Below are 23,461 nucleotides of genomic sequence, written 5' to 3'. Positions count from 1 at the left end.
ATTTCATATGCCCTTTCGTCTTTTTATCTGTTCTTCTTTATGTTTAAATACGTCTTCTTTCCAGTTCTTTCTTCTTCTTTATTAGCACGACGTCATCTGCCATTTTAATGCATTGCTAGGTTTTCTTACCTCTTCTATTTACTTCGTGAGATGACAACCCCATGATTTCGTGTTTACACTGAAATTTAAGCAGTAACACAATCAAATTTGAAAAAACGATTCTTGATGAAGTTGTTTAATTTACACATAAGTGTGGAATGAAATGACTGTTTACAGATTAATCAAGAATGTCAAATTGATTTAAGATTTTTATTTACGCGACATGAGGATTTTGCAGCTCCAGTTGTTTCCCTAAAATTTGTGAACAACACACTTTTAACCGAGAAAATTTACAGTTGTTGACTGGATTTTTCACGAGAAAATAACGGTTTGAAATGTAATTTTTCAACACCGCAAATATCCTTCTTTTGTATTCATAATTTTATTTTTAGAATTTCACATTCTTCTTTTATGCTTTTTGTTTTGTCTCTCAACTTAGGGGATGTTTGGAACAAATGGAGATAAATGGAACCGCGGATGCCGAGGTCGTCAATTTTAACGCCCTCGCATATTAAAGGGAATAATTAGACGCACAGTACATTAGTATAAACTCGTATGCTCAAATTGTCTTAATAACTCAAATCAGTGGAAAGTCTGGTAAAATTGAACAAATTTGAAAGGTGACTGCCGAAACTAGCCGGAATGTAAACTTAAAAAGGGCGAAAAGAAAATAACAAGAGCACTGTTTCCCTAGTTAGACCTATCACGCGACGATCAGGTGGCATTAAAAATTAATAAACGAGAATTTTGCATGTTCTATATTTTAGGAGAATATGAAAACGTCTGAACTTGTTAAAGCAATGCGAGGCACTTAGCTGTGTGCTCAAGCATTCCGAATGTCCGTGGTTCGAGCCATTTTCGTTCGTCGAAGCTCGGTTTAGGATAAACCACATCAAAAGGATAAACATGTATTGGGCAAAACGTCACGAGAATCCAACCCTTATTGGGAATTCACTCCCTCGGGAACTACTTGGGATAAGGGCCTGGAAGGCTTATAAATCAGAAGCGGAAGACAATGGCAAGAGTGGGCGTTCGTCATGTACAAACGACAAAAGTCTCTTTTTTACCTTTTGAAAATCGCTCCTTATAAGTTGAGAGGTTTCTTACAAACAATTATCGACTAACTCCTCGTCAAACGATTTTTCTTATCTCACAAAACAATAACCCCGACTACTCGTAAAAACAAAGAATCAACACATTTTTTTGCAACAGACGGAAATGTTCCATTTAATTTTGCTGAATTGTAAGATTTCGTCATGGTATCTATGGGATACTGAACATGTACCTTTGTGGTTTTGGTCTGTAAGATGAGTATTGGCTTGTTCCACCTTCAGTGGTGGGTTAATGCCAGTATGTAATCTCTGACTACTGGAACTGTACTGCCCATAACTGCTTAAATTTTCAGCAATTCATTGAGAAATTGTAATTTCAGTTGATAAACAGAACAAATTGATTGGAAACGACCAAATATTGGTTCGTTATCCAGCAAAAGGGGTGGAGGAATCTTACTAAGTAAAGAGATAAAACTTGGCAGTGAATTATAACATAACACATAACATAACATCATGCCAATAGAAAAGAATTTGGAAGAGATAAAAACAGGAAAAAGAGGTGATTAGAAATGCAGGAAACTTCTAAATAGACGAAAAATATGTATGCAATTATGAATAATAGAATGTTGAAAATCTAATCACATTCGTTTCGTTTTTATTAGCACCACGTCATCTTCAAATATGAGGACATTCAGCCTGAGTTGTATTGCTTGCCAGTTGTACAAAGGTTTACTTGAAACCTCGGATTCACTTAGTGGGGAAAATTTTACATAAAAACCACTAATCATCTAAGTTGACTCTTATTTGGCAATTAAACCCATTTTACGGGAATTTAGTAAGGGTAATAATAAATAATAATAGATGTTAACTATAACCCAATACATCCAAAGATAACAATAGCATCCAGTGTAAAACATAAACAACAAGGAAATATAAACAGCAATAAAATAATAAAAATAAATAAAACTAAATAAATCAGGATTGAAATAGGGGTGTTTAGAACAAACCCTTTATATAGTCTCTGCAATGATGCCAGTGTCCTTCTTCAGGATCTTTTCAGGGAGGAGGCAATTCGTAGGTTTGTTGCTAGACTTTGGTCTAAGCCTTTCCATCCTCTATTTAATTCAGTTTTCCGTAACCCTCACCAAGTTATGTATTCGTTCCAAGAACTAGGACCAGACCTATGGGAATCCGCGGTACTGAAATGTTGAGATTAGGAGGGAATACCGTGTCGGCGGTTGAATGTTTTAAATTGCTAGATATTCCACCGTGGTCGTTACCTACTGCCATAATTATTAGAAACACCTTCTCTGATGATCGGCAGAATTCTTGTGAATTTTAAATAGCTATCCCAATTATAAAGAATTTACCGATGGTTGCTGATGAGTATAACCTAAGCTGGTCTCTGTCGAATGAGGATAGCGTATACACAGCTGAACTTTAAGCAATCAGATCATTGAGGATTATAAAGGAATCGCAAGGAATTTGTAATGCCATTATTCGCTCTGATTCGAAAAGTGGTCTCGAAGCCATCAAAAATAATTTCTCGGTTGACCCTTAATCAAACGAAATTGGGCGGCAAGATCGAATGTCTGTAGAGATAGTATGAAAGAAATTGTGCCAATTGTACATAAATGGCCAACTGAGGAACTTGAGAGAAAAGAACTTGTGATTCTCTCTAGACTGCGAATAGGTCTCATCAGGCTAATTCATAATAGGCAACAATCTTTCAACTTGTCCTCGACGTATGCGAAGTGGAGAACGTATCATTCTGACAATAAAACATATTTTGGTCGACTCCCCCACTTTACAACCCTTTAGGCAAAGGCTCAACCTTTGGAGTGATTTACAGGAGTTACTGGGTCCCCAGTGTTTCTTTAAAAAATGAAATGGAAGAAAATACAAATTGCGGGGTGATAAACTGCAATGCCCAAAAATCGCAATTTAAATAAGAAAGTTAGGTCCTCAAAAACAAAAAAAAGATAAAGAAGTATTATTGCGTTTTTGTTATGTTTTTGTTACCCACCCTGGGAGTCATGGCCCACTCTATGTGGAACCACGGCGACAACGGGTGGTAAAATGTGGTTGAGACTCGAGACCCCGAAACGGATCACCTCGTGTTCTCTTCCACGGCCCTGTTTCTCAATCCGAATTCCTTCATTCTATCCTGTGACCCCTCCCTACAAGGGGTTACAAGTTGGGGTATCCGGGCACAAAATAATGGTGCAGCCCAGAGGGCGTGGCAACCTCTCTAAAGCACAAGCTGTCTTATGTCGGCCTCAGGTTCGGCAGGGGCGGCGGGTGCCTTAGCAGAGTCACACGAGGGCCAGTGCACCAGATCCTGTCTACAAAGACGGGGGAGGGTTGTATGGCCATCTGTACCACGGGGTGACTCAACGTTTCAAAAACCAGCCCAGAGTCACATTGGGATGGACTCGTGGTGGCTTGTGGTGACGCCCCTGGCGGGAACTTAGACAGAGGCTGTCTTCTATCTGGGACCTTTCGTGAAGCTTGCGTATGGCCAGTGTATTACCCACCGTTCCTCAAGGGAGACGTTGCGACCGGACGACAGCATGTAAGCGTTGAGGACGTCATGATCATGCTACAGTCCCTCGAATGCGTAAGTAAGCGATTGGAAAAGGGTAGTGATATCGGCGGTCTTTGACTCGAGTATGCTTTGCATTGTTGTGCGTATGACCGGCGTGGTACCGTTGGGGAAGCGAAGGATCGGACCACCTAGGCTAGACCTATGGCGTCCCTCGATTGCGCGCAACAGGTGTAGGCTGAGCTCGATAAGAGACCTTTTACCGGAGACAGTGGTCATTTAGGGGGTGGGTAGCAATCCCACTATAATCCGAAACCGTTGTCGGGGCGTTCCCGGAAGTTTCTACGCTGGAGGAGCCTCTACACTCAGAGAGATAGAGTCGCCTTCTCTATCTAGGGAGTACGCGAGGGGGGGGACGGGCTGATGTATTTCGGCCCTTTAGCTCCTCGCGTGCGGCGTACGACCCGACGCACAATGCGGGCCCGACCATTCAGAGTGGACAAGCGGAGAGCGTGGCTACTGACCCTTAGGGGCCGGGACACCACTACACCAATGCTGCGGCGGTAACACTTTTTCGTCGTATGCAGAGGTGCGTCAGCTCTCATCTTGAGAATCAAAACGTCCGATAAGGCCGTATAGGCTAGGTGCGGACGTTAAAGATCCTCTTGTCTTGTTGACGATGAGTAATCGGGAACCCAATATTGCGTTTTTGTTTCTTATTATTGTTATGTAGCATTAGTTTATGTATCATATTTGAATGGAAGAATAAAAGGATAAGGATGAGCCTATAATCATGCTGTGACTGTTGCTAGTCTGACTCCATTATTATTATTATTAGCCATACAAGCCTACAGGAAATGTTTTAATTATGGAACAAAAATTCAAAATTCTAATCAAAAAACAGGAATAAAGTTTGTATGTAATTAAAATGGGATTTTTGCATACATTTGGCATTCCAAATTAAGAATTTTAAAAAGATAAATTAAAGCTTTGGATGGCAATAGGATAAATGAGTTTATGAGTGAATGTTTGGAGTCAGAGATTTATAGCACTCAGAAGGATATAGCTAGCGTAAGATAGAAGGTTTGGATGTTAGGGCGTGAAATGACCTTACCGTTAAAACGCCCTTAAAATTTAATAATAATAATAACTAAATAAATATGGCATAGCTCTAAAACAATGGCAAAATATAAATATCACAGGTATAACGCGCTTATATCATTAAGTAGTCAGATATTTTTCATAGGTAGAAGTTACATGCTTTATCATTGTCTTTACATTATATTACGCTTTATTCTCCTATGTTTCCACAGAACTGTGATATTTCTACATACTGATTTGGAGATTGCTTTTCGGCTCATAGAGAAACGTTCAAAAAATTGTCTCGTGCTCACGACTATGACGTCGCGATTCCATTTTATGCCAGTTTCCGTGTGGGTTTGGGTAAGCCTTGCGTATCTCAGAGATGAAGTGGCAAGTCTTAGGAATTTGTTTTGTACGACTTAAAGTATATTGATATTTGTGTTACAAGTGTGGCTCCATGTCGGGCAGGCGTACAGCGAAATGGGTCTGACGATGGCTTTAAAAATTTTTGTTCCCTATGCTGAGAAGCGATTCTCTAGTTAAAAGCGGAAATAATGTCTTAATGGCACATCGTGACTTAACGACTAGCCCGTGGATGTGCTTACCAATTTTTTTTAAAAATTTATTTGTTACCTATAATGATAGTATACTATACAAATATGTACATATGATTAATATATCACACAGCACAACACTAGCACTAATGCCAGCACTGCACCGGTAGAACACATGCTTTGAGGAGCCAGCCATCGCTGGCACTCAGTGTGTATGTTTAGGGGTCAAGGAGGTCCCGAGGCCATCTCAGTTGAGGCGGCGTGGTGGGTTGTCAGGATGGGAATGAGTGGATAGGGCTCTAGCAGTATGGTTAGGGTGGTTCGAAAGGGTGGTGTGGGAGGTTTGGAATCTGGACCGGTTAGTTCGTTGACAGAAGGAATGTTGAGGTTTATGTGGATAGTGAGGTTAGTAGTATTGTAAAGTACTTTGACAGTTTGCCTAAGGATTTTCGATTGGAAGGACTGGATGCGCTGGATATTGGAAGGCTTGGCAGTGCCCCACAATTCCACTCTGTATGTCCATATTGGTCTTAGTAAAGTCTTGTACAGTGTTAGGTTTGTCATAATTGTGAAAGTTGATTTCGGTCTTAAAAGTCTTCGTAGTAGTCCAAGTCTTGTATTAAGTTGCTGTTTTTTAAGTCTTGTGTGAGGATTCCACGTCAGTCAGCTGTTGAGATATCCCAGGTATTTGACTTGAGTGGAAACTGGTATCTCTTTTTTGTTGATGTACAATGCAGGACTGCTTTTTCTGCGTAAAAGTACACTGAGTGCATTTTTCTTCGTTCAGTTTTGTCCTCCATTTTTTTACAGCAGTCTTCGATGAGCTCAAGATGTTCCTGGATGCTGGAGATAGCGTGGACAAGATTCGAGTTAGAGGATAGGATTGCGGTAACGTCCGCGTAGGTGGTGCTAATAGTGTTAGGATGTATTGGTAGGTCTGCAGTTTAAATGATATATAAGACAGTACCAAGGACACTACCTTAAGTTTAAATTACCTTAAATTAAGTTTCCTGTCTAGTGTCAGTCCCAGATAAACAACTTTGTCCACCCAATTTACTAAAACTCCCTCCAAAGAGATCGTGTGTGTGAGCAACGGTCTATGCCTAGTAAAGAAAATTGCTTCGGTCTTAGATGTATTTATCTTGAGCTTCTATGTAACACAAAAACCGCTAATTTTTGCAAGCTCAAGATTTAATATGCTTACGATGGTGCATAGTTTCCATGATGAGCCATGTCATCAGCGTATAATGCAAGATGGGAGTTTTTTATTTTAGGCATGACGTTTAAGAAGAGTGTAAATAAGATAGGTACAAGGATCGAACCTTGTGGAAAACCTGAAGCTATTTTGAATTTAAGTAAAAGTGAGTTGTTCAGTGAAACTTGGAAAACTCTGGTGTTAAAATATGAATGGGTACATTTGACCAGGTAAGGGGGGAAATTGTTTTGAATAAGTGTGTACACAATTCCTGCCACACCGTGTCGAAGGCCTTTTCCAGGTCGAGCAAGACCATCCCAGTGCTTTTTTGCACTAAAATTTGCTGTTACATGATCCAACACCCTTGACAGATGCGACACAGTGTCCAGTTCGAGCCTGAATCCAAATTGAACTTCCTTCATAATTCCTTATGTTGAGATGTGTTTTTCCAGTCGGATAAGTAAAATTTTCTCAAAAATCTTACTCAAAGAGCTTAAAAGGCTTATTAATCTATAGTTATGAGGGATACCATGAGGTTTGCCTGGCTTCTTGATATATATTAACCTGGAGACTTTTCAACACTCCGGGAAATGAGATTATTCGAGTCCAAGACATCCCGGGATGACCGTTCAGGGTTCAATTCTCGGAACTATTGAAACTATTCCGATTCTTTTGACAATTCAAACACCATAGAACTCTAAAGGCGGCGTTGATGACATGTATGAACAACTCATCATACAGGTGTCCCTTGGTATATACAGACAAACATTGCGGCTGCTAAGAGAGCTTTGCGGAAACGGTTATAAATTCTCAGTCGAACTCGTCATCAGTCTCCACAACTTCTCTTTACTTGTTGGCAGCAAAAATAATTGTTTCGTGGGTAAAGGATTGTAAAACGTCAAACAGCTTTCCTGCGTGTGGACCACAGCCCATCTACTAAAAACCATTTAAGATTCTTAGGAAGACGGAAAAGGTCTACTATACCTTCAAGCTGGACCGAATGTCTTTTTTCACGTCTAGAGCTACATCATCTACGAAACCATCCTCATTTCAACACCATGCATAATAGCAAATCCAGCCAAACCTAAGAAAAAATTAAGTAAAAGTTATCAATTGTTATCATTCCTAGAATGTGTCGATTGGGCATACAGTTGTACAGATAATAGCTGAATTTTTCAAATTTCCTGATGCAAAAGAGAAAAATGACATGTTTATAATTGTTACAGCAAAAATGGTGCAATAAAATGGCATATTGATTTATTATTTAAATACATATAATAACCAGGCGTCGAGTGGGTCTTCCTCAGTCAATTTTAATATTCTCTTAATCAAAAGTCAGAGTCCCGATCCAGCTATGTTCAACGAGTCATTGTGGTTTGCTAGTAATGTTTGAAAACAATCAAATGTTCGATTATGTGTCATCTGATTTTTTCGATACACATTTTCTTACTTTTGAAGTGACTATTGATTGAATGATTTCACATTCTAATATATCTTTCACAAGACGGACAAATTTCACAAATAACATATATAACGTAAAATGCGGCCAGATCGAGTTATGCTGAAAACACTTTTCTTTTTAGCGCTAATCCCTCTGGGTAAGCTGAGCTCCGTTTATTTCATTACGTTCTATTTTCAAGATTCTATATTTTGTTATGGAAGTCTTATCGGGAGCGACCGGTTCATCGCTGTGGCCGACTGTTTTCTGCACCGCGACGATAATCCGGAATATCCTTTGTTGGATTTCTGGTGGAAGGGAATTGACGTTTATTTGAATCCTTTCAAAACAGCCTTTATAGAAACTCTGAAAGTACACCCGCATTTTAATATAAATTTGAATGGTCCTATTAACGATATCGCCATTGGACGGCTGTCGGAGAGCATCAATGCCCTTTTCTTGGGTATGCCTTGGAAGGATTCTAGAGATTTTAAAATTCACTGGGATAAATTGAGAAGTGACGAATGCACGTGGCATATCGGCAATGACGCTTACTCCGTCGAATTGGACAAAACCGATTATTACGGAATGGACTACGGTGGCATTGTCTACGGGACAGGTGAAATAAATTTACCATCAAATTTGGCAATTATAAGAGGCACTATTCTCACCTGCACTTCGGGCCATGCTTATGGGTTGCTCCAAAGCGCTGAAAGAACGTCGCCTGGAGTCAAATTGTATTTCGTCGTTTTCAAAAACTATTTGCACTTTATAAGATCGTCTTTAGAAATTCCCGGAATATCTTTGTTCCTTTGAGTATCCTATGAGTCAAATGGACGGAGAGGAACTTGCTCACGCTTGTCAAATTATGTAAACGGATTACTAACAATTGGTTTAAAAAACGTAAATAAAACATATGAGTAATCTATGGGTTTTTTTCAGAATTCGAACATATGCTTGCAACCTTTTGTTCAACTAGTTCCATTTACGTTTTAGTGGTCAATTTACCAAGTTACTTCTTTCAATTAATTATTATTTTTATGTAAGGTCTTGGTTGAGATAAAAACGTCAGTGCCAAGAGCGGGATTCGAACCCACGACCTTCGGCAAAATACGCCGCTACTCTACCACTTGAGCTATCGTGACTTCGATCCTGTCCATCTCACCATTTAACTAGAGTTGATTCTGGGTGTTGGTCTGTGAGTCGTTAACTCATACTGAATCTCGATTACTTATTGGGTCCGTCTTCACTCGCATGTTTATTGAACTACTAATCACGCTATCTTGATGACTTGAGCATTCTTTCGTGGACGATTTGTACTATTACTACTTTCTAAAGTTCAAATTCAACATTTCGGCCCATTCAAACTCTTCTTGTCGAGCTTTATGCACAATATACACAACTGTATATTGAGAATCATTTAAGCATCAAAAGATGATGGCGTTGAGATCTCCACGTGTCCTCATGGGCAAAATATAGAATGATTGAATGAATAAACATTTATCAAAAAAATACTTATACATTTTGTTATATAACAATCATTAAGCAGGGGAAGTGGCGGTGCACTTTTAGGTCTTATTTCAAACGTTTTCCCATCAACGCACCTAGTCTTACTTGGTTATTATTTTTAATTAATCAAACAATAAAATAGCGGGAAAAATTTTCTTAAAAAACCCACTAGGTATCAAATAAGATAACAATTAACAAAGAAATTAACAAAAATGTGTTAACAAAATATAAATAAATAAATGAGAATAACAAGAACAATGCAACACGAGTAATTGAATTATTACAAATTGTCTTGTGGTATCACAGCTCTAGAGAAAACAATAAATATATCAGAGATCCTAGATTTATGTGTTGCGTCTAATCCTTCTATGTTTACATGGAAAGTTTACATTATACACTCCTACATCCCTACAAGTAGTGTTCTTGCTGGAGGAGAGACCCATAAAAAAATTCCTGGACAGACGCTTTAATTCTGAATTAAATTACTCCACTCCCGCTCTCTCATGGAGGAGGCCAATTCTGGTGTATCGAGGTAGTGAGGTTATAAACCTTAGAAATTTATTTTGGACCACTAGCAGTTTTTGGATGTTCGATTCGCACGTGTAACTCCATGCTGGGCAAGCATACAGCAGCATAGGTTTAGTAGCTACTTTATAAATTAGTTTATTTTCAAAGCTCATTCCATTCTCACGGGCCATCAGCGGAAATAAGGCTTTTATAGCTATTTTACCTTTCGTAACTATATCATTTATATGCCTAGAGAAGTTAAGTTTTCCGTCCAGAGTTAAACCCAAGTATTTTACCCCATACACCACTCGATTTTGTGTCCGTGAATGGAAATGGTTTCCCTGAATATTGGTCGTCGTTTTGTGAAAAATGGGAAAAATATAGTGGAAGCATTGGTGAAAATATATATTTTTTACAAATTAATAAATGTATTATTTAAGTAAAACTATAAATTGTTTCATTAAAAATCTGTTTATAAAAAATTTATGTAGATTAAAAATATCACTGCAAACTTTAAAAGGTGAGAGATGGAACTGCTTTTACTGACGTTAATGTAAAACCATAACTATTTTTATGAAACGACGTAAAGTCTTAAACTACCGAGGCTTATACTCGCATTTCTCAAGTTCTGATCACGTAGGGGGTGATTTTTTATGCGGTGATCAAAATGGAACCGGGCTTTTTTCTCGGGCCCTCACAAAAAGGGTGCCAGTTGTCCTTGGAGATATACAGAGGCGTGGTTTGTTTAACAAAATTCTATTTAACATTGCGTCAAGTATTGATTTTGACAAAATCTAACGGACTAGATTTTATTGTTGAACATTTGCCCAAGTTCGTCATTGAATTGCCATAAAATAAAAAAGAAATATAGAAGATACTAAACATACATCAAGAATTGCTTAAATTACAAATTATTGATAAAATATACAAAAATATTTTGGTCGCCCATACTAGCGACAGTAATTGAAACTAAAACAAAGATTTTTTTATTGGTTTTTGTTTAGTCTGGTTAATACAAATGTATGAAAAGTTAAAACCCCATTTTTCACATTAAACACACTCGTCGAGCCAGTTTTGCCGTTGGATGGATTTCTAGCGTGACTGGACGCACAACTCTTGACCCCTCCTCATCGTGACATTGTGCCTTGAAAGGTATGCCGGAACAAGGACACTGCAGCAAGTCAGTCTGCATTTTCCAGCGCCATTGACCTTTCTGTTTCAACAAGGTCTAATCATCGCTGTGTTTTACAGATTAATACGAGTCTTAAGATGAAATTATTCACGTAGGATGACATGCGTGATGATAATTGGTCGAAAGCAGCTTTGTGTAGTTTCATTCTGAGAAATTTACAGTACAGCCGATTGTAGTCGGTCGTGTATGGCCGATCCGTCATAATGAAATTGATTTGTTCGTTAAATCCCTGGTTCTTTAACAAAAAAATATGAAAGCTAATTTTATATAGTGGAATTGTACACTCTGAACCATCCACAAGATTTTGACAAATTTTGGCCTAAATACGGCCTTGCTGTAACACTTGAGTTAGCCGAAGGTCGTGGGTTCGAATCCCGCGGTGACACTAACTTTTTAATTACTACCAAAAACTTACATAAAAAGATTAATTAATTGAAAGAAGTAATTTGGTCAATAGACCACGAAATATAATAGATTTGGTATTAGATTTCAGTTTAGCACGTAGATTTTTTTATATCACAATCTAGATCTACTGTTCATCTGCGTGGTTTAACTTATTTAACTTTAGTAACATTAACCTTAGTACCATTAAAAATAAAATAATAATAAAACACAATTAATCACAGTCTTAAGGATTTCATATTTTTGAATAAATTCAATAATTTCGTGGTCCGCTTGACCAATTAATACATTACAGTTAATTAAGGTTTTTAATTGAGGTAAAAAAGTCAATGGCACGAGCGGGATTCGAACCCACGATCTTCGGCTAGATACGCCTCTGCTCTACCACTTGAGCTATCGTGATCTCGATCCACTCGGACATCAATTTCCTTTCTCAACCGCACCTTTGGAATTATCCCTCCTTTTTGCAATTTTTCAAATGTCGTGTAATCGGATTGGATTCTCGGCGACAAATGACATCCGATACACGACATTTCAAAAATGGCAAAAAGGAGGGACAACTCAAAAGGTGGGGTTGAGATAGGAAGTTGGTGTCCGAGTGGATCGAGGTCACGATAGCTCAAGTGGTCGAGCAGCGGCGTATCTAGCCGAAGATCGTGGGTTCGAATCCCGCTCGTGCCATTGACTTTTTTATCTCAATTAAAAACCTTAATTTTTTGAATAAATTTGATCTGATGATTGATACATTGGGCTAAAAGGAAAATTTGATTTATGATTACCTTTAAAATGACAAAACGCCACTCAGCAAATAAAAATACGTGAAAATGTTCATTTTTGCACTTTTTATTGGTAAACTTGATAAAAAATTCCTTGATTTATTTGAATTTTTCCTAATTTTACGTTTTCCTAATTAGACCAGAAAATTGAACTATTTCCAAGTATATTCACATAAATTACGCCTCTCTGTATTTTTTTTACCTTATGGTCTAGCATAATAATAATAATACTTTATTGCAAAAAAGAAAGGTAATAAACATTACATAGTATATAATTTAAAGTAAAATTATGGCATGGAGGGTCCGTCTGCCGGAGGTCGATTTTCATTTGACTTAAATTTTTGGTCGACACAGAAAAAAATGTACAAAAGAAAAAATTAAAAAAAAAATTGATCCATAAATAAATATTACAATTGATAATTTAATTTTTAATAATAACATTAATTACTAGCATATATTATAAACAATAATTTTTGTTCTTCGTTTAATTTACAATAATATAGATATATAAATTATTTGGGCCAATTTAGAATGACAAGGCTTTAAAATATTCAAAAATTAAATTCTAATATTAACCCTTGGCGATAGTGCCAAGCGTGGCGCGCATATTTGATTAAATTTTTGTAATCATTAAGCAGTAAGTCAATAACCTGTGTCATATTCAATTTAGAAAAATTTAGATGGAGAAGCCGAATTTCCGATAGGATAGTGCATTTTGCAATAAAATGCACTATGTCTTCTTTAACCTGGTCATTGCATAATGAACAAATTACATTTTGTCTAGCCCGAAAAGCTGCACCATTGAGATAAAGGAGGTCCCCTCTGATTTTGAATAACCACCTTAACTCGACCAATGACAAACCTTTAGACCTGTCCTTAGATAGGTTAAACATATTAAAATCATCTTGGTAAAGTTCCTTATAGAATAAAAAGCGCGAGGTTGATCTGACTTGTTCACGATGTTCTTCACTGAAATTGACACTCAGTTTTGTTGTAATTTCCTTAAACTGCAAAGGCCACTCATTCAAGTTATTTAGAGAAAATTTTTGTTGTTGTTGTTGTTGTCGGACACACTTCCAAAGGATTATTTCGCACGAAGCTCCCCCTCAGCAGAAGTAAGAGATTCTACGGCTGTACGCCGAGCGTCGTCGACAATCTGAGAACTTTCCGTCTGCAGGCAGGTAATAGGTAATCGTTCAACTTGTTTAAGTTCATGTAATTTTGTTTCATTTATTTCTTATAATATCAATGGTCTTAAATCTAAAGTAAATGATCCCTTATTTCTAAGTTTTATAAAGCAATATGATGTGTTCATTTTGTTAGAAACCTTTATCACAGAGAACAATTTCAGTTTATATGATCATTATTTCTCAGATTATAAATTACGTTGGGTGCCAGCTGTGAAAAAATCAAAATTTGGAAGACCAATTGGTGGCAATTTATATGCCATCAAATCTGGTATTTACAAGTTCTGTTTGTTCTGTACTCTAGGCGGTGTTGATCTGATTTGTGTTAAGGCTCCAGAAGTTAATTTATGGATATTGCCAATTTACTTATGGTGTAGCATATTGGCCCTGTAATATTTGTAACAATTAAAAAAAATACTATACTTATTAATCAAAATATGATCCAATGCCAACGGATGTGTCCGGCAAGCAGAGAAATGTTGCTTGATGTGTCCCACCTAATTGAAGGGTGCAATTCCTTGGCTCCATATAGAGAGCGCGTAGTAACCTCATACCAGGTCAGCTGAGTGAGTTCTTATTTTGATTCGTGGAGCAAACGGGATTGTTTTGTTGTATATAGTTTTGTGTTTCTAGCAATGAATGTATTTATAAGCGTGAGAGGGTCGATGACGAAATATTGAATACCTCATCGACTTTCAATCAGGTTAGTCGTATAATATGTGTATAGAGTGATGTAGGATTGAATACTCCACTGTCAAATGAGTGAATGGTGTGTAAATAAGTAAAAATGTTTTTAGTAGTGAGTGGGAGTGTGAATGTATTTAGGAAATGTTTCTGTTAAGAGGCTGAAATGACATAGGTGTCATAGCTCCTGGAGTCCAACCTCGAATTAAGTCTGACTCCAGACTGCGATTTTGGTGATTCTCGAGGCCTGTCTTTATTGTAATTCCAAAAGGTGGAAATACCGGTGGATTGTGAAAAGTGATAAGCGCAACTCTTTGTGTTTGTATGTGCGAAAGCAAATATGAACTGACATAATAAATATTTCGCCCCTTTTTGATAGTTTATCAACTCCTTCGTTATAATTAGCACATACCAAGGTCAACTCTCCAGTCTCTTTTATTTTTTCTGTCTCAACTAGAATTTGCGACAAAAATATAGTTCTTAGTGTAGAAGTTACTATTTTTTATTCTTGAATACTACTTAAACTATCCTTACAGCACATTAGAAACTACCTGAAATGGCGAGGACTAAGAGCACGTTTAAGGCAATAATTTCTGCTGTGTACACAGAAAATTCCCGAGTGACGATTTATGGGGTCATAAAACGCGCACCCGTCGCGATATATTATCGGGTATATCTATGTTTTTCGTTCATAATAGGTCTACCTATTAACACATTGTTAGGTAGGCGTTGCCTTTTTGAAGAATTCCCGGTTAGCAATTATTTTCTTATATTTAATAATTTCCCAGAGATTAATATTGTTTTTCGAAGGTTTTACTTGCAGGTAAACAGAGGTTTTTTCTCGTTTTAGATGTTAATTTTTTTATTAAGCAATTGAACTGAGACAATTTCTCCTTTCGTAATCGTACTCTCGGAGAAATCATATCTCAAGTGGAGATATTTTCTTATCTTTCACACCGTGAAATAAGGGAGTGAATATTCATTGAGGGCTTATGCTATTTCCAGCCCTTGGACGGTCGCGGTCTGAAAGGCGTCAGTTAACAACAAACAACTCACAATCAGTCCTGGAAATGACCTAACTCCGTTATTAATCCTCTTGTTGGTTAAACTAATCCAACAGATTACTGAAGGATAAGTAAATCTGCGGAGAATAATCGCATTGTTGTATTGGGACAGATTGTTTTGATCTCACACGATTTTCCCGAGTTCAATAGAGAATTGTCTTTTGTATGTTGTTATATTTGAAAATTTTCCCTCTGTCGTACTAAGCACCATTTTTGATTTCTCCTTTGAAAGAAAACAAAAATTTCGTCCTTAACTCAACAAGTAAAACACTAAACTTATACCAATAATGATAAATAATAACATATTACTATTTTTGTTTATTTTTAAGTATTTGCTTCGAAAGTTTTTAGTTAAAAAGAAAAAGGTGCTTTGCCCAGTTTATAACCTTGACCAACCGCTGAAGCTCGCGAAATGTCGAAATGACTACAGGGTGGATAGGCAGACCAAGATATCGGTACAAACTATTCGTCATCTATAGTGTGCTGCATGAGAAGTGCTGTGAATGACTGCGGAAGATCTCGAAATGACGAAATGCAGTTTGAGAAAAGCAGTGCGATGGACAGAATAAGATGATTAATACATACTGTTCGTCATTTCAGCAAGTGATAAGTTTGTATAGGTGCCTCACCGTGCCTATAACCTTGACCAATCGCTGAAGTTTGCAAAATGCCGAAATGAATTTTGACTGAGAAAAACAGTGTGGCTAACCAAGACGATTAGTACATTCTTTTCGTCACTTTTAGAGTGGGTTTATAAAGTGACTCAATCTGCTTATACATTGACGAATAGCTAAAGATCTCAAGTTTTTGTGACTGTGACAAATTATCATTAATTAAGTTAAAAATTATTTATTATTATGATTGAGAATTGGTTCCAAAAGGTATTGGTTGAGATAAAAAAGTCAGTGTCACGAGCGATATTCGAACCCACGACCGTCGGCTTGATACGCCGCTACTCTACCACTTGACTTCGATCCCCTCGGGCACCAACTTCCCATCTCAACCGCACTTTTGAATTTTCCCTCCTTTTTGCCATTTTTCAAATGTCGTGTAATCGGATTGGATTCTCGACGACAAATGGCCACGGAGAACTTTAGTGAAGTATACTTCATTTTAATTCATTAAATTCACTATTTTTCGTGGTCCGTTTGACCAGTTAATATCATTCAAATAATTAATGTTTTAAGTTGAGATAAAAAAGTCAGTGTCACGAGCGGGATTCGAACCCACGACCTTCGGCTAAATACGCCGTTGCTGTACCACTTGAGCTATCGTGACTTCGATCCACTCGGACACCAACTCCCCTTGCCCCTCCTCCTTTTGCAATTTTTCAAAAAGCCGAAGGTCGTGGGTTCGAATCCCTCTCGTGACACTGATTTTTTTTATCTCAACCAATGCCTTACATAAAGATTAATTAATTTAAAGAAGTTATCTGGTCAATCGGACCACGAAATCTAATGGATTATTAATGATGATCGTCCATATTATTCTGAGTAGATTCGGTTTTTTTTTTTAGTTGGTAGATGGTCTACCTTTGAAGCCGTTATCTTTGTAAATCAAATTATAAGGCTTTGCTCTTGGTGACCTTTTGAACCCGGTCTCTTGTTTACAGTCATCTTTGGTGGAGTTAAGTAATAAAGTTTTGGCAGGCCTAAACTAAGTTTCTGTTCCTGACCACGAGCCCGATTCTGCTCCACTTTGCTAATTTTGAAACTTAAAAGTCTTTTTTTTCTTGCAGAAGTAATGGCAGCATGAAGGGAAGGCACTTGAAGCGGAGGTTCAGCCTGCAGCCGTCTTCCTTCATGAGGGATATCCCTGAGACCAATCACCACAGAAATTTAAGGTAAGCCGCACATCAAGCATAAGATTAATGCGTTTCCTATATGAAAATCTCATGGAGGGAACCGGCCGACATAAGGGCGAACAGTTTTGAATCGGCTCCGATAAATAATTGACGTGCGATCCGCCCGGCCTGGAAAACCACCCCTAAAAGTTAGAGGCTCTTGTGAGTTATTTACGACCCTCCCTCCTGGGCCATTTCGTTCAAGTAGGCTTTGAATGAGGCATGAAAGGGAAAGGGAATTTTACATACGGAGGCCAACCGTTTTAATGAATAATGCTTTCTATCACTCTCCATCATCAAAGAGATCTGGAGCTTTTCCTAATTTAAGTTCGCCTAACGCTACCTTCAGTACGCATGGAAAACGGCCGTTTTACATGACAGGAACAATTAAATATAAACCAATTTGGGCTTTGAATAATTAAACAAATCTGACATTTGGTATTTTTCATGTAAACCTCTTGGAGAAAAAAAATCCCCCAGAAAAATAAATATTTCCAAAAGCCTAATTCTACCAGCACATTAATATATTAAGACAATTTACTTTATATGTTAAAAAGAGTAAAAAGCTTTTTCAAATGGAAAAACATTCAAGGAGACTGCATTAACATTGGAAAATTGTGAATTTAAAATGAATTTACAATTTTTATATGATAAATTGTATATTAAAATAGATCAGAAATGAGGCAAATAGAACGGAAACATTCAGTTAGTCGACCTTTTGTAGAATATATCATCCTCTTCATCAGGACTAGGAAACAATGATTACAAATTTATAAATTTGTTAATTTTAAAGATCGTTCTAATATTTCATAATTTATTTTATTACTACATACTTTTATTTCTTTATTCCGTTACTGATAACTTAAACAGTGCGAAAGTTTAATTATTTTTGTTACAAATAATGAAGTTTTGTTCTAACAAAGACTGCTTCCTTGGTTTATTTTGGATTCTTACTATAATTGAAATTTTCTAATTAATACGAAATTCTCAGCAAACACTAAAAAGATTCAATTGAAATTTTGCATTTTTGATGTGTTAATAAGTGAATTTCGCCAAGCAAAAAATTGTTCTGTATTTAAATAAATAAAACCACGAAACCTTCGGAAAATAAATCAAAATTAGGCACATTCCTAAATTCAAAACAAGAATGAAAATCGTATATAAAGTTTGTATAAAACGAAGCATATAAACTTGACGACCAATTCGAAGTTTGAAGACTTTAGCCGCCACGTAAACCTAAATTTCGGGATAGATTTCAATTTTGCTTATTATCCTGGCCAATCGCTGAAGTTGGCGAAAAACAAAACAATGTGGATAGGCAGACCAAGATGATAGTACAAACCGTTCGTCATATTCAGTGGGGCGATGGGTGCCTCACTCTTATGATAACCATCAACAACGGTTAAAATCGCGAAATGCTAAAATATATTCTTGATTGAAAAAACCGGTGTGGATAGTCAGATCGAAATGATTAGTACAAACTGTTTGTCATTTTTAGAAATGGGTTTGTAGAGGAGCCTAATCTTGACCAAACGCTGAAGATCTCAAGTTTTCAAGTAGTGAAAAAATTTAGTTAAACGCTAAAGATCGCGAATTGCCGATATGGACTGGTTTTTTGGGTATTTCACCATAGTTCTAATCTGATCAACCGCTTAAGTTGGTGAAATGTCTAATTGAGGTTTGACCGAGAAAACAGTGTAGATCGGCGACCAAGAAGATTAGTACAAAAAGTTTGTCATTTTTAAACATGGGTTTTGTAGGTTCCTCACCCTGCTTATAACCCTGACCAAACGCTAAAGATCGTGAATTGCTAAAATGAAGTCTGGCCGATCGAAGTGGGGTAGGCAGTCAAGGATGAAAAAAATGACCAAAACTGCAGAATATGAAAAAAAGCTAGTTAAATTTGGTATATTTTAACTATATATTGTTGAAGTTGAAAAGATATCATTATGAAAACAAATAAAACATTAATGAGAAATTATTTATAAAACTTATTTTTTGATTGTTTACAAGTTGTACTTTGAATTACTACATGATAAAAAGACATTTAAAAATTTTGTTTCGTTTTTTATTTTTGTTGAATACACCTGACTTGCAATATTGTACCGGCCATAAACTCACCGTCAGGTCCATTATTCATAAAACATATATAAAAACAAACCTGAAAAAGAAAGACGGTTGTGATATTTTTGTGTCAGGCGGATTTAATCCGGTTTAATGGCCAAGAATAATTAATGGTCAAGAGTTTTTAAAATGTTGGGCGAGCCAGAAAAATAAAATTGTACTTTTAACATATTTCTTCTCTTTATGGTACGGCTTGAAACCAAATTGTGAGATTCAGACTTGTTCCGGAAAAATAGCTCGACGAAGTTTGGAATAAACATTATTTTGACAAATCAATGTACAGTAGAAGGACTGTCTATGTGTATGGCTTTAATAATAAATCGTTTAAACAGCAAGTTTTACAACAAACCAATTTTTGTGGGATTTCTCGATGCAGTTTGTGGCATAACTCGTAGTTTGGTCGTTACAAAGAGGACAGACAAATCAAAATTAACGGCAACGACCAAACACCAGTGACGCATGATACAAAAACTAAGACCATAGGTAATCATTTTCTTGTTATTCATAAGAGCTCAGGGATACGAGAATAGCATTTAGAGGGGGAAGGAAGATAGGAAAAAAATAGTGGAGAGAGAGAGAGGGAGTGAGAGAGAGAGGGAGTGAGAGAGAAAGAGAGAGCAAGAAGAATAAAATGAAAGAGGTGAGAAAATAGGTACGTAAACTAATGAGTCCGAAATTACAGAAAGAAAGAGTGAGAAAAAGGGAGAGGGGGAGAGGGAGAGAGAAAGAAAGCAAGAAGAACATAAATAAGATGAAAGAGGTGAGAAAATAGGTACGTAAACCAATGTGTAAAAAAGGTTACAGAAAGAAAGAATGGGAGAGAGGGAGAGATTGTGAAGGAAAAAGAGGAAGACAGAAAGAGGACAGAAAGAGAGAGAAAGAAAGAGAGAGAGAGAGTGAGAGAGAGAGGAAGAAGAATAAAATGAAAAAGGTGAGAAAATAGGTACGTAAACTAATGAGTCCGAAATTATAGAAAGAAAGAGTACGAAAAAGGGAGAAGGGGAGAGGAAGAGAGAAAGAGAGGGAGAGAGAAAGAAAGCAAGAAGAACATAAATAAGATGAAAGAGGTGAGAAAATAGGTACGTAAACCAATGTGTAAAAAAGGTTACAGAAAGAAAGAATGGGAGAGAGGGAGAGATTGTGAAGGAAAAAGAGGAAGACAGAAAGAGGACAGAAAGAGAGAGAAAGAAAGAGAGAGAGAGAGAGAGAGAGAGAGAGAGAAATAAGAATAAAGAGATAGAGAAATACCCAGAAACATAAAAAAATTGACTAGCAGATAGGAAGAAAACGAAAAACATGAGGTAAAAGTATATCACCTAGAGAGGAATAAAAACTAAGGGATAGAACGAGAGGATGAGGGAGAAAGTGAAAAAGAGAAAAATAGAAAGACAAATAGACAAATAAGTAGAGATAACCTCAAGCAGACAAAATAAGACAGAGAGTCTGAGAAAGGACCAGCGGGCTGACCCGTACATAACTAGATAGGCCTAAAATGTAAAAGTAATCCGGAAAAGTCAAAGAGTGAAATAGAGAAATCACTACTTAAAAGTGAGATAGTGATTAAAATTGAGGATAAGAGATCGGGTGAGATTGTGAGCGATGGGAATGGTTGGAACTGATAGACAGTCAATAAGTCTTTCATCGACGTTAATATACTCGTGTACAATTAAGAATAATGGAATGTTAGCTGTAAATTTGTGGATTTGAGAATTTATTTTTATCTTCAGTATATTTATATTTAGGCTAGAAAGGCGAAAAGACAAATTAAATATAGACAATCTTAGGCAGACAGAGTGTGAGTATACCAACGACAGTCAAATAACCAGAAAGGCATAAAATGAAAAAATAATCAGGAAAAATAGAACAGAGAATGAGGTAGAAGTTAGAACAAATTAGTTGTGCTTGAAGCATTCCTGCTTCACCAACCTTTTTATACACGAGCTGATAAAGGTCAACAGAATGGGGAAAAAACCCGGTAGCTACGGAAGCAAGTACGAGGGAAAACAGGGAAGGTCAATATACATCGATCTTCCCAACTTCGAATTTTCGCACAAATAACACGGGTTGGATTTCGTCAAGCAGCCCTGAGAGGTCGTCAGCGAAATTATTAAGCCGAGGGAAAATAGCGTGTTGTTTTTAAAAGAGGACGATTTGGATTATTCACCTTCTATTGAACGAAAAGTAACGACTTACCTGTCGCTCTGTTAAAAAATGTAAAGAGTGAAATTTAATCTCGGAATCCCCGTCCTGTAAGTTCACCGCGGCATAATCCCTCGCAATGATAAAACCCGAAATAAGAGTGAAAAATCGTAATCGTAAGGCTTGAAACGTTTTGGGATCTTTTGAATAATTTAAGCTCCTGCGATAACAAGGAATTTTTTTTGTCTTTACCTTCTTGTAAACATACAACGCAAATTTGTAAAAATAAGTCGTTATTAATGTCATTTTGGTTAGGCAAACAACAAAAAGTCGATCGGAGATACTATCAAGATAGGATCAGCAATCAATAATATTTTCAAAAGGGGAAAAATCAATTGGCCTAGCATATTAAGCTATCGCGGAAAGACAATTTGTCCGTCCATTCAAGTCGTCTGGGAATTCCTAGGCGATACTGTCTTTCAGTTCGAACAATAGTTATTGTCCCGTGAGTACTCCCCGTCGGGTCGTCGATCAGGCACAACGTCCTCTAAACCATAAAAGACCATTTCCTGTTCCAGATTTGTATGAAGATAAGACTGAAAGACACCAATATGTATAACATTAACCGTTAGATTATATTTATTTAAAAAAATCTAAACCCTTAAAAATTTGCTCTACTTTCTTCTGTTCACTGTAGGCCAAATCTCGTGCTTCATGTATAAATAAATCACTCTAAAGATGGCGAGAAGCATGACGTGATTGACAAACTAAATCAGCATGTTGAGACAGAGTAAAATGAACGGAAACACCCGAAATATAGAATAACGTGGGAAAATATGAAATCTAAAATTTTGATTGCCATTGTTGATTGAACACCACCATCAATCATTATTTTAACAGGTGTAAAATAATGCATTTACCGGCTAAATTTAAAACTTTAAAAAAGACGAGGTGATGGAAATTTATTATTTTTAATGAACTTTAATACTATTCTGCTTTAAAAAGATAGTTCCTACTCACAGTAAATTGTTTTGGAACGATCCGGATTTCGAGCATTTTAGCTCATCATCAGGTTGAAGGACTTCTACAACCACGTCTCTCGAATTGTCTTTTCTTTTTAAAAAGGATTGAACACCACACTCACTCAATCAATTATCATTTCTATCAATATACTATTTGTAAATTGTGATGTATTATGCCTTTAAAAATATGGCATTTTCATTGGCAATTCCTTCTCAAGCAGCAAAACGTCAAATATTTTGGAATAAACCTAGGTCGTAAAGTCGTATGGAATATGCGTATCCAAAACTCTATAATAGAGTATGACAAACATAAAATTACGCGATGAACTGTCTGTCAAAGCCCTGGAGACAGTTTGTGAAAAAAAAAGAGAGAGAGAGAGAGTGAGAGTGAGAGAAAGAGAGAGAGAAAGGGGGTAGAGAGAGAAAGAAAGAGACAGAGGGAGAGGAGAGAGAAGGAAAGAAAGAGAGGGAGAGGAGAGAGAAGATAATAGCGCCAAATGAAAGTGAGAAAGCGCATAAAAAAGAGATTTATACAATAAAAGGATGAAGAGATAGAGATAGATATATAAAGATATAGAGAGTGAAAGAGGGAGAGATTAAGAGAAATAGAGAGACAGATCGATAGATAGAGAGAGTGAGTGAAAGATCGTAAATGATAGTGGAAAATGAAAGAGAGAAAATAAGTAAAGAAGAAAGTGATATAATAACATTATGAAGGATTATGTGAGGGAGATAGTATCGGAGATAATATGTAAATAGAGCCTCTCTTTCTTTCTCTCTCTCTCTCTCTCTCTCTCTCTCACTCTCTCTCTCTTTGTTAAATTATTCTCTATATTTAGTATGTCTATTTCAAAAATAATTTACCCCTCAGCGCCTGTTTCTTTAAATTAACGTATTCCTCCACTTACTTGTTAACACCGTTATTCTCAACTGGTCTGGAATGAAGAGTTCCAGTAAAGTCACGTTAAAAAAACGTTACATGTTATTAAGAGATAATGGGCTCTTTCTACAAGATAATATAAAGGCACTAAACATGCGTGGCTGGT

At 36.8% G+C, this 23,461-nt stretch overlaps 1 protein-coding gene across 2 annotated transcripts in view; it reads left to right on the top strand.

Moving 5' to 3' along the window:
* The window catches only part of LOC106664828 (ras-related protein Rap-2a), a 297,001-nt gene that overhangs the window by 72,752 nt on the left and 200,788 nt on the right, over positions 1-23,461 (top strand). For both annotated transcript variants that reach the window (XM_014390847.2, XM_024225789.1), the window contains one exon: positions 17,026-17,130. In XM_014390847.2, coding sequence (XP_014246333.1) covers positions 17,039-17,130 — 92 coding nt within the window. In that variant the 5' untranslated portion in view covers positions 17,026-17,038. The remainder of the gene's footprint in view (positions 1-17,025; positions 17,131-23,461) is intronic.

The sequence above is a fragment of the Cimex lectularius genome, unplaced genomic scaffold (genome assembly GCF_000648675.2).
Source record: "Cimex lectularius strain Harlan isolate CLEC.00 unplaced genomic scaffold, Clec_2.1 scaffold137, whole genome shotgun sequence".
Taxonomy (NCBI): domain Eukaryota; kingdom Metazoa; phylum Arthropoda; class Insecta; order Hemiptera; family Cimicidae; genus Cimex; species Cimex lectularius.
Note: the sequence above shows the minus strand (reverse complement) of the source record. Positions and strands in the feature narration are given on the sequence as shown.